At 41.4% G+C, this 12,920-nt stretch overlaps 1 protein-coding gene across 1 annotated transcript in view; it reads right to left on the minus strand.

Annotated features, from left to right (window-relative positions):
• Nucleotides 1-10,423, minus strand: part of LOC309553199 (vascular cell adhesion protein 1-like) — an 87,030-nt gene extending 76,607 nt beyond the window's left edge. Inside the window, exon 1 of the mRNA XM_082254145.1 lies at nt 10,285-10,423. Within this exon, the coding sequence (XP_082110271.1) occupies nt 10,285-10,345 (61 nt within the window). The 5' untranslated portion in view covers nt 10,346-10,423. The remainder of the gene's footprint in view (nt 1-10,284) is intronic.
• Nucleotides 10,424-12,920: the final 2,497 nt, after the last annotated feature.

Below are 12,920 nucleotides of genomic sequence, written 5' to 3' on the forward strand. Positions count from 1 at the left end.
TCTGACCGCGACAGTACCAAACATTGCTTGCCTGCCGCAATCAGGCGCCATACAACGGTTTTGTGCAATTCTCCCGGACCCCACACATGCCACAGACACAGATTTACATGTAAGTGTCGCCCCACATGTGAACCACAAGAAGGAATTATTTTCATCTCTCTACCACTAATATTTTAACTTTTATGAGAGATAAAATGCATTCCTTTGATCTGATAAAAGCAGCAACAGCTCCCAGACGGTTCGGAACCTATTGTCACCCCCCTGCGGATTTCTGCAGCCAAGGTGACCAGCAGTCTTCTTTGAAGCCTCCGGAAGGTGACAATTCTCTTGTTTACTGGCATGGGGGACTTCATTGGCATGTACAGTAGGTGTCAACTCTATCCCAGCTGTGTCCTTTCAAATGCTACTAACAGGACATGTGTGTGATAATACATTAATTAACCCAAAATGACATTACATCTACAATTCACTACATATTTCTACAGATCACTTCATATTTCATATTTCGCTAATGCAAAGCTATTCATTATCTGATATTTATGTTAAGTACAAAGACAAGTGTGTCTTGCCTACAGTCAAGCATGGTGGTGGGAGTGTCATGTTCTGGGGCTACATGAGTGCTGCTGACACTGAGGAGCTACAGTTCATTGAGGGAACCATGAATGCCAACATGTACTGTGACATACTGAAGCAGAGCATCATCCCCTTCCTTAGGAGACTGGGCCGCAGGGCAGTATTCCAACATGATAACGACCCCAAACACACCTCCAAGTTGACCACTGCCTTGCTAAAGAAGCTGAGGGTAAAGGTGATGGACTGGCCAAGCATGTCTCCAGACCTAAACCCTATTGAGCATCTGTGGGGCAGCCTCAAACAGAAGGTGGAGGAGTGCAAGGTCTCTACTCTAACATCCACCAGCTCTGTGATGTCTTCATAGAGGAGTGGAAGAGGACTCCAATGGCAACCTAGGAAGCTCTGGTGAACTCCATGCTCTAGAGGGTTATGGCAGTGCTGGAAAATAATGGTGGCTAAACAAAATATTCACACTTTGAGCCCATATATATATATATATATATATATATATATATATATATATATTTTACAAACTGTCACCAGTGCAGTACAACATTATAATATAACTGATGTGGAATTGTTCAGGGACACTGACTGGTGGCAGTATGTAAAAAAAAAAAAAAAAAAAAAAAAAAAAATATATATATATATATATATATATATATATATATATATATATATATATATATATATATATATACAGTATTTGTTCTTCAGTATTTTCAATTTTTTTCTCTTTTTTCATTACATTTTTTTTTATAACACATAGCGACCAGAGCAATACAGTGTTACCATTGATTGCTTATACACATAATATTGCTTATACCAGTGAATTTCACTGGTATAAGCAACCATTTTTACTGAATGCAACTGGTTCATTCAGTGTCTTTTGTTGTGATTAGCTGTGCTTGGCAAAATCTAATCACCTGGTACAGATAGGCCCTGTCTGTACAATGTGATCACTGTGACCAATCACAGCTAGCAACACAATTGTATACAATTTGTATATAATTGTAGACAATGGATGGCATGAAAGGAAGCCATTGTTTACAATTGTCATGTAATCTGCTGTGATTGATCACAGCAATAACATAGTACTCGCAGCGGGCCAGTACAGTGATCAGTCATCTACACGGCCCCCGCAAGAGGTGCGTTCAGGGAGGACATCATATGACGTCCTCCCAGAACAACAGGCCAGAACTATAGGCCAGACGGGAAGGTGTTAAAGATGAACTCCAGGGATTATCTTAACTGCATACTTATTTTGGTCCAGCATAGACCAATGTAGGTATGCTTATCTCATATCTGAAGGACTGCTGTGGAAGCTAACAAACACTGTAGTAGCCAGCAGGTTCTATACCAAGCGACCCCCTGTGGTCAGTATACAGTGGGTCAGTTGCACGCTTAACACTGCCACCATTTACTGAAACACCTTGCATTTTTGTTTTTAATTAATACAGGGCGTTTTGATTAAACGAGGTGGGAATCGTGGCCTCACAACCCTTCCTCGTAAGCTTATCCAATTACCTTATATTTATTGACATGGAGGCGGTGCTGAGTGAGCAACCCCTGTAGTCAGTATGCAGTGGAGCAGCTGCTTGGCAGAGAACCCAGAAGATCACGATGATCACTAGGGATGATCGAACTTTTCAAAAGTTCGGTTCGGCCAGAACATCCAAACTTCCCGAAAGTTCGGCCCGGATTTCAGAACCCCATTGAAATCAATGGGACCCGAACTTCGCTAATCAAAAAACACCATTTTAAAGCCCTAAAACCCAATAAATGCCCCTAAAAAGTGCCTAGGGTTCTGGGTCATGCCCCAGGGACTATGAATCACACAAAAAAAAGTTCTTAAAAATTGTCATTTTTGATAGAGAGCCAATTATTGAAAAAATTAAAAAAATCAGGTAAATACTTTATTTTTAAAGTTCATCTGGCCAAATGGGAAACCACGGATATCAAAAAATTGGTTGAGCCTTCCGAAGAGAATGGGAGGGATCGCTTTACCTGATATTAGGAAGTACTACCAAGCCGTTCACCTAGGTAGAGTGGTAGACTGGGGTTGCCACTTTAACGCCAAAATCTCAGTTCAGATAGAGCAAGCACAGACCCCTGTGGCGTTGAGTAGGACCCCCTGGATGTGGAGGGAATGCCCTTCGGCATTGAAGACACATCCTCTGATAGGCACGACACTGAGATCGTGTGAGGCAATTCGACTTAAACAGAGGTTATTTTCAAGAGACTCCCCACTCTACCCAATTTTAGGTAACCCTAAATTTGAGCCAGGACTATCTTCTAGTCGTTTTTTGAATCTGCACAGGACCGGTTTATTCCAGGTAACAGATTTCCTGATAGAGGATAGATGGCCAACGCTACTAGAACTGACAGAAGCACAGGGTCCATACACTCTAGCGGTATGGCAGGCTTTACAATTGCGCCACTTCCTAGGTTCGCTCTCACCACCAAGTACTTATATCAGATCTCTTACGGAGTTTGAGGATTACTGTTCTAGTCAAGGCCAGAAGAAGGGCACTTTGTCATATATGTATGGCCTATTGGTTACTCCACAGAATCAACCGGCTTTACCCTGGATTCGTAAGTGGGAGATTGAGATGAGTAGAACATTCTCACCTGCCCAAATTTAGAAGATGCTTGCACTAACACTAAAGTCCTCCAGATGCACTAAATTGCAGGAAACAAGTTATAAGATTATATCAAGGTGGTACTATACACCAGCTAAACTACATAAATGTTACCCGGAAGTGTCAGAGGCATGTTGGCGCTGTAACAGTGCAGAGGGAACTATGCTCCATATTTTTTGGGCTTGCCCCCGATTAATACATTTCTGGTCGGAAGTCCGTAGGATTATTCAGAAATTTACTTTACACACGATTCCAAATGATCCTGCTTTCTTTTTATTGAATATGTCGGATCTTCCGATGTCAGTATTCCAAGAAGGCATTATTGGCCATCTCCTTAGCGCAGCTAGGGCTTGCATACCTTCAAAATGGAAGCAAAGCTCACCCCCTACGGTTTCGAGTTGGATACTTAAAGTAGAAGCAATCAGGAGGATGGAGGAGTTAGTATGGGCATCTAAATACAAGCAGGAGAAATTCACCTTACTATGGGGAGGCTGGGACGGATTTGTGACATCTGAGGAAGGAGCCTTACTACAGGGTAGTCGGTAGAGTGTGGTGTTCGGTGGGTAGACTGGTCCCCTCCATGGTGATCACAGTGTTGGATTTTTTTTTTATTTTTTTATTACAGGTAGGGGGGGCGGGGGGGGGTTATAGCAGATATGGTATGACATGATTTTTCTAGTTGAATACATTTAAGATTAGGAAGATGTTTATAACTGTATCTGTGTTGCCGGAATGTGCTCTTTTTTCTTTTTTTGGGCGATATTTTGTAACACAGTGTTTGTAACTTTCAGCAACGATAAAATAAAAAAAGATTTAAATCGAAAAAAAAACAAAAAAAAACGAGATTTTTTTATTTTGACTTTGGATTTAGTGTCTGGGGGGTCTAAAATGTGTACCTGTGAAGTTTCAGCCCTGTAGCATGTCCAGAACCAGAAAAAAAGATTGTTTGTATTTTGTCACTTATAGAACAGGGATATGGCTCCGCTCTTTTCACACCTTGCCAGTTTAGTATCAAGCATTTTTTTGGGCATTTTTTGGTGGTTATTGGAGGCAGGCAAAACATCTGAACTTCTGTATAGGGGTATATATACACACACACTTATATGTATATATACCCATACACATATATAGGTGTTAAAGGAGCAGAACACTATACTTTTGCTAATGAAATAATTAGCACTAATATGGCTCCGCTCCTAACACGCCTATATATGTGTAAGTGTAAAATACATATCAGTGTGTGTATATATATATATACCCCTATACAGAAGTTCAGATGTTTTGCCGGCCTCCAAAGAACCCAAAAAAATGCCAGCGCCAAAAAAAAAATGCCCAGGTTTGTTCTTGCAGGCATTTTTTTGGGCATTTTTTTGGGTTCTTTGGAGGCAGGCAAAACATCTGAACTCCTGTATAGGGGTATATATATATACAGTGGGTACAGAAAGTATTCAGACCCCCTTAAATTTTTCACTCTTTGTTATATTGCAGCCGTTTGCTAAAATCATTTAAGTTCATTCTTCTTCCTCATGAATGTACACATAGCACCCCATACTGACAGAAAAACTCAGAATTGTTGACATTGTTGCAGATTTATTAAAAAAGAAAAACTGAAATATCACATGGTCCTAAGTATTCAGACCCTTTGCTGTGACACTCATATATTTAACTCAGGTGCTTTCCATTTCTTCTGATCATCCTTGAGATGGTTCTACACCTTCATTTGAGTCCAGCTGTGTTTGATTATACTGATTGGACTTGATTAGGAAAGCCACACACCTGTCTATATAAGACCTTCCAGATCACAATGCATGTCAGAGCAAATGAGAATCATGAGGTCAAAGGAACTGCCTGAAGAGCTCAGAGACAGAATTGTGGCAAGGCACAGATCTGGCCAAGGTTACAAAAAGATTTCTGCTGCACTTAAGGTTCCTAAGAGCACAGTGGCCTCCATAATCCTCAAATGGAAGACGTTTGGGACGACCAGAACCCTTCCTAGAGCTGGCCGTCCGGCCAAACTGAGCTATCGGGGGAGAAGAGCCTTGGTGAGAGAGGTAAAGAAGAACCCAAAGATCACTGTGGCTGAGCTCCAGAGATGCAGTCAGGAGATGGGAGAAAGTTGTAGAAAGTCAACCATCACTGCAGCCCTCCACCAGTCGGGGCTTTATGGCAGAGTGGCCCGACGGAAGCCTTTCCTCAGTGTAAGACACATGAAAGCCCGCATGGAGTTTGCTAAAAAAAACACCTGAAGGACTCCAAGATGGTGAGAAATAAGATTCTCTGGTCTGATGAGACCAAAATAGAACTTTTTGGCCTTAATTCTAAGCGGTATGTGTGGAGAAAACCAGGCACTGCTCATCACCTGTCCAATACAGTCCCAACAGTGAAGCATGGTGGTGGCAGCATCATGCTGTGGGGGTGTTTTTCAGCTGCAGGGACAGGACAACTGGTTGCAATCGAGGGAAAGATGAATGCGGCCAAGTACAGGGATATCCTGGACAAAAACCTTCTCCAGAGTGCTCTGGACCTCAGACTGGGCCGAAGGTTTACCTTCCAACAAGACAATGACCCTAAGCACACAGCTAAAATAACGAAGGAGTGGCTTCACAACAACTCCGTGACTGTTCTTGAATGGCCCAGCCAGAGCCCTGACTTAAACCCAATTAAGCATCTCTGGAGAGACCTAAAAATGGCTGTCCACCAACGTTTACCATCCAACCTGACAGAACTGGAGAGGATCTGCAAGGAGGAATGGCAGAGGATCCCTAAATCCAGGTGTGAAAGACTTGTTGCATCTTTCCCAAAAAGACTCCTGGCTGTATTAGATCAAAAGGGGGCTTCTACTAAATACTGAGCAAAGGGTCTGAATACTTAGGACCATGTGATATTTCAGTTTTTCTTTTTTAATAAATCTGCAACAATGTCAACAATTCTGTGTTTTTCTGTCAGTATGGGGTGCTATGTGTACATTCATGAGGAAGAAGAATTAACTTAAATGATTTTAGCAAATGGCTGCAATATAACAAAGAGTGAAAAATTTAAGGGGGTCTGAATACTTTCCGTACCCACTGTATACACACACACACTTATATGTATTTTACACTTACACATATATAGGTGTGTTAGGAGCGGAGCCATATTAGTGCAAATTATTTCATTAGCGAAAGTATAGTGTTCTGCTCCTTTCACACCTATATATGTGCAGGTGTATATATACATACATATGTGTGTATATATACCCCTATACACATGTTCAGATGTCATGCCTGACTCCAAACATGTCCTCAAAAAAGCACTATCAACGCCTGCAGCAAAAAGAATGCTGATAGGAGCGAAGCCATATTAGTGCACTGAATGTGACACAAGAGAAACGATCTTTTCTCTATAGCGGTCACCCTGATATGGAAGGGTTTTGTCACCCTTTCATAGCAGTCACATTCAGTTAACCCTACACTACACTACGGCCCCCTTACACTTAACACTTTCCCTACAGAAACTGAATAATTAAAGCTAACTATAGTGGAAAATAGCACCCTAACTACACTAGATATCCCTTCCCTCGCACTAATAATTGCTAAATGACACTTTGTAACAGAAGTCACAGAACTGCTTCCACTCTCTTCCATGTCCCTGTATAACAATGCTAGGAATTTGGCGGGGGCTATCTTATATACTGGGGGGCGTATTCACTAATGATTGGCCTATGGACCCCCTAGTCACTCCAATCACATTCCTAGCATTCTCCTGCCCCCTCAATTGGCTTTTACTGATGGCTCTGGTCCAATCACGGGCCTTTAAAGCCCATTTCCTGAACCATTGCATTTTGGTCGGTTCTGGTTGCCGAATTCCGAACTTTTTCAGCAAAAAGTTCTAAATTCGGCCGAACCTCGAACAGCCAATGTTCGGGTCGAACCGATGGTCGACCCGAACCGTTCGAGCATCCCTAATGATCACTAAAATAATGTTTTTTTACCTTTTTCTGTAGGCATGGTTTGAATAAAAATCTAATGTTTGCCTGTTCAAATATGTTGCAAAAAGTCAACAATATCAATGGTGTGCACTTACTTTTCCACATGAATGTAATTACTCTTAAAATGTAGTGAGACAAAGCCATATAAAAAAAATGCTATTACAGATTGTAGTTGTGCTTTGTTATTTCTTTAGGCACAGAGCAAATTATCCCATGGTAAATCTAGATCTGATAAATCATCTTATAGCAACAGAATGGAATGGCTGCCAATGAAAATATTTTTTCTCAAACTGACATTAGAACTTATCTAGTGATATGCATGGTCAGCAGACATGGATAGACCCAAACTGCCACTTGCGCTACATTATGGTGTAGAGCAAGGGTCTCCAAACTTTCTTTTTATTTATTTTTTAATTTAAGGGTATACAATAGAACATAACAGTATGACATGACAAATCATAGTCTATGAAATCCAAATATAAACAATAATACAACCACAACAGGTTTCAATGGATATCAATGAGATAGCAGACAAGGTTCCACCACCACAATATAAAGTACCCGTAAACTGTGGGCTGTAGCCTCTACAACAAATATATCTTTATCAGGTCCTGTAGTGTGACGGATGACAAATCTAGAAACTTAATAGGCATGAACATACCAGTAAAGATAAAGAAAAACACAAGCTAGGAGGTACTGAACCCCTACAAGGTAAGGAGCAAAACATGGACATTACACGATATAGGGCTCTCTGCCCCATTCTCACAGTGGCTGCACTTAGCGATTAATGCATACCAAGTCATTTTTGCTTAGAACTCCCGGCCAATAGGGTCTCAGAAGTCAGAACCCACTTGCTATTTGGCCGGTGTTGCATCGGGCTGGAGGGGCGGAGTTCCGATCACAGCCGAAAGCAAGGGGAAACTGGTTTCCTTGGGGAAACCTATTTCGGCACAACACCGCAAGGAGAAGCAACGGCCCCGGGGCAAAGAGTACCTGGAGGGCCGAGCAGCAGCCCTACACCGGATCCTTGTCATCTGCCTCCTAAGGCAAGGAGGCTTCTGATCACCAGCGCATTGGTTTGCCGCCCCCCTAAAAATATTGAGCACCAGCCGCCACTGGATTATTGTATAAGATGTCAATCCTTTCTATAAATTCAGCCATTCTAACTAGAGCAAACTTCCCCTTGATTTAAGGCTAGGTTCACAGTAATTCAAACTGTGCATTCCAGTTGTGGGTGCGGGAGTCACATCTATCCCCCGCAACCACCCACAGCCGAATCATGGATGTGGGAACCGCATGGTCTTTTTGACGTGTGGCCGTTTTTTTAAAGAGGTGCATGGAACTTTTTTCTGGGGTTCACGTGGCACAGCAGCCCATTCAAATGAATAAGCTACTGTACCCGATCAAACCCAGGCTGCACGTTAGTGTGAACCGAGCTTCAGGGCTCATTCACACCTGGTATGTTTAACTGTGTTAATCAGCATTGATCAATGCAGGTTCCTTGCAACAAGTATATTCTATGTGCCCTTTTTTTTAAAACCATACATTTACTGTTTGATTCATACACCATGCAACACACAATCTTGTGTTACAACGCTCCACAGCATGTCACAACACAGTGTTGGGAAAAGAGTTAAGGGAAGTGTTATTTTGTGACATTTAAATACAGCTTTAAAAATAGGGAAGGACTAGGTGACGGTGAACATCCTCCAGCCAGGAGGTGGGCTCTAGCTGACTTGCTGAAGCTTCTAATGCACACTGTGAGAAGCTTGGAGTATGCAGGAAAATCATAGTAAGCTATTTCATTACAGAAGATGAGCCTGTAGAACTGTGCAAGACTGACGAGAAGGCAGAAGTTCACCTTTAAGCTCACCACAAATGTCAACCTAAATCTACAATCTCCATTACATTTTCCAATAGCCATGTAGTACGAGGGCCTGCCTGATTGGATATAAATTGAACATATCGGTTCCCATGATTTTCAGTCACTTAATGTCTGGAATAACCATTGTCACCTTGAAAGGAAATGAGGAGAAAACCCTCTAAAAAGTCCTGCCTAGCAGTAAAAGCCCAACATGGATTCTAACCTGTCCCCACTCTATGGAAAATGAAGGATTTACCGGAGTTACCCTTTAATTATTGCATTTGTTATTTTAAAAAGCTAGTATAAATAAAAAGCAATCATCATTTCTTTAATAATGTATTGTCTACATTGTGATGAAAGGGGTCCTTCCTATCTCGGAAAGTTGGTAGGAATGGGGATAGCTTTAATTTTGTATTTTTAGCATTGCTGTAAAAGCTATATAGCATTTAGCATTGCTATAATACTAAAGTCAGAGGAAGGGCAGCAAAGGAAACAAACAGACATAAAACAGCAGCGCTGTGGCTAAGTGGTTAGCACTTCCGCCTGGCAGTACTAGGGTCGTCAGTCCTTAACCACGGCATGTCCTGCCTGGAGTATGCATGTTCTCCCTGTGCTTAGGTGGGTTTCCTCTGAGTACTCCAGTTTCCTCCCACACTCCAAAGACATGCTGGTAGATTAATTGTCTCCTGTCTATCCCTAGTATATACAGTATATGTATACATGTGAGTTAGGGACCTTAGATTGTAAGCTCCTTGAGGACAGGGACAGATGTGAACATATAATATATATTTTAAGCACTGAATAAATTGTTGGTGCTATATATGTACCTGTAATAAATAAAGACAGCATTTAAATGGGTTATTTTACCCCAAAGTGAATCAGCCTCTAGCTTATTCTCCTTCTTCAAACCTCTAGCTATAACATTTCAACATCCATCCGCCTATCACAGTCAGCATGCATCTGTCACCTTTATTTCTTCTTTATTTTACAGACAATGAAACATGATGTGGGGTCGGCATGGCCAACAACTCCAGAAGGGTATCTTCTCTACTGGAGTCCCGAAGAGATGAGACCCACCAGCCTCCTCCCATAACTGAAGAATCCTTTTTGACACTACAAACCCTTTCTAAAACACAGCTGTCAATGCATTCCACTCTGGAAATGTCATCCCACATTTAAACCCAGCCACAGAATAGGATAAAAGCAATAAAATAAGTTTATGTTAGTCCTCAGCTCACCTGTATGAATGATGCTACAGATGAAGAATAGTAGACAGAGGTGGGTTCTTGGCAGCTCCATAATGATATGTTCAGCAAGGCAGCTCAGCAGAACAGACAGGGACTGTGTGTAATGGCTATCGACTTTTTACTGTATAAGGCTGTTCTTCCGCTATAATACACACAGACATCTGCTGAGGAATTTCCTGTGTTCAAACGGCCCCTTTGGTCTGCTGATGTAATTAGAGAGCCTGGGAATGGGGGCACCGCTTTCACTTTCAAAAACAGGACCCCCGCTACTTCTGCTTGTATTGGAACATCTGGGACTTATTTATGGATCTCTGTAACTTGACTAGATCGCCTTTTCTTCCCTACATCATCCATACTATGGCACTTCATTTACGTTTATTCCGTGAGACAATTCAAAGAATGTAATCCTGATTCAAAGATCCCAACTGTTCCTCATTTTAGAACCACATCTCTTTTTGTTGCCCCTCTTTTTTGGTCTGATGTATAGACATATATAATACAAAAAAAGTCCTATTTAACTATAGAGATGTGCACAACGGAACATTTGTTTAGTTTTCGGATTGATTCGTTAAGTAAATCATTTTGTTTCGTCATATTTGTTATGTTAGAAAGACTCGTTTTTTTGGATTCATTTTTTATATTCTGATTTTTTTTCCATATATTTGGATTCATTTTGTATATTCATTGTACCAAATCGATTCGTATTTTCAGAAGTTATTTTCGGGAGATCGGCTATATTTGTTTTAACATGTTAATTCATTATTTTGGAGATTACTTATGCACTCTGAGTCATCCTTGATAGTCTATCCCACAAAGAGAAATGGAATGAGCTGATTAGACAATTTTGACTGGAGTTGCATGCATCCAAAAGTAACAAATGGAACAAAATTGTTTTCGGATTCATTCTTTATCTGATGATTCAGAGATTCTGATTGATCCAACTTAATCTGACCCAAACACAATAAGCAGGAATCATCACCTTATTTAATTTTTATGATCCAAAAAAGTTTTATTGAGTTTTCAATACAAAAAAAAAAAAAAGTAAAAAGTTGTTCATATCAGGAAACATACTGTTTGACACTGAATAATTCTAACCTGCACACCCATTGAATACATTCAAGTGAACAATTTTAATAGGACTCCAAATGTATGGTAACTGGCAAATAAAGAGAATCCAATTTTTCCCTAGTTAAGATGCCTAGATTGGTATTTTATATGGGAATGCTGTCTGAAAATCATCGAAGCAAACCTAAGCGTGAACTACGCAGTTGAATCGTACAATAAAAATATAACGAAAATGGAAACAAAGAGAAGAAAGAAAACAATATGCACCAGAAGCAATCAGTCAATCTTTGACTGGATATCAATCAGAAAGCAAGTAAGATAATAGCAATACATTTAGATCTCAAATAGTGATCGGCCAATTATCGGCAACACCGATACATCGGTGGCCAATCTGCACTTTCCCTGATATATCGGAATCGGGCTTTTGATTTACTGATATTGCCGATATTTCGGGTAAGTGCTTGTACCGGGGTGATGCCTGCAGCTAGAGGCATCACCCCAGTACCGGCGTCCATAGCCGACGGTCGGCTGTCTTGTAATGACAACCGATGCGGCTGAGAAGCCGCTCGGCTGTCATTCCAAGGAGCGGGAAGGGACGTCACCCACCCTCCCGCCACCTTCCGCGGCTCGCCCGGGTCTTCTATCCCACCACACCGCGGCCGTCTGACCGGGTCTCCATTTTTTGAAATCCGGCGCTGAGTACCCGGAAGTGATGTCATGAAATGACATCACTTCCCGGTACTGGCGGCGCCAAATTAAAAAAACTTACAGCATTCAAAACAGCCAAACTTGGCGTTTTGAATGCTTTTAAGTGCAGAGGAGGGGTTTGGGGTCTTTTAGACCCCCAGATCCCTCCACCACAGTATCTGTAGACATTACAAAAAAAATTATAATTTTAATGTCTGAAAATATCGGCCAATATCGGCCGATACCGATATTCGATGACCAAAATATCGGTATCGGCGTTAAAAAAACGATATCGGTCGATCAATATTCTCAAATATACCGAAGGACCCATGCTAACCTTTTAAAGGCAAAAGATTTTAGGGCAAGAGAGTTGCAGGCTATAACCCTCTCGTAGTTGTACTGGGCGTGTACTCCATGGATTACTTCAGATACGCTTGGAGCCAAGGTCATTTTCCAGTTTGCTGTCAGTATTAATCGAGAAGCTATTAGTATATGAAACACTATGGTTCTATGTTGGGGGTGGGGGGGATTTAGTTATGTCCAGGTAAGGATAGCTAGGTGCAGAGAGACTCTGGTAAGGACTCCCATTGCATTAGATAGAAGTGCCAATACCCCATTGCAAAAACTTTTAACACACTTGCACTCCCATAGAATATAGAATAGTGTGCCGATGTGGCCGCATTGACACCAACAAAGTAGAGACAAGTTTGGGTAACTTTTAAACAGCCTGTAGGGGATTAAATAACAAACAATATGCCCCCTGCCCCCACCTATAACTGGCCTTCACAGCAAGGAGCACATGGAAGGGCAAAACATGCAAGACAAAACCAGAAAATTTCCCAACTCAACTCACCATCTAGTCTGCTTACCAACCC

This window comes from Pelophylax lessonae, assembly GCF_965119305.1.
Source record: "Pelophylax lessonae genome assembly, chromosome: 4".
Classification (NCBI taxonomy): Eukaryota; Metazoa; Chordata; class Amphibia; order Anura; family Ranidae; genus Pelophylax; species Pelophylax lessonae.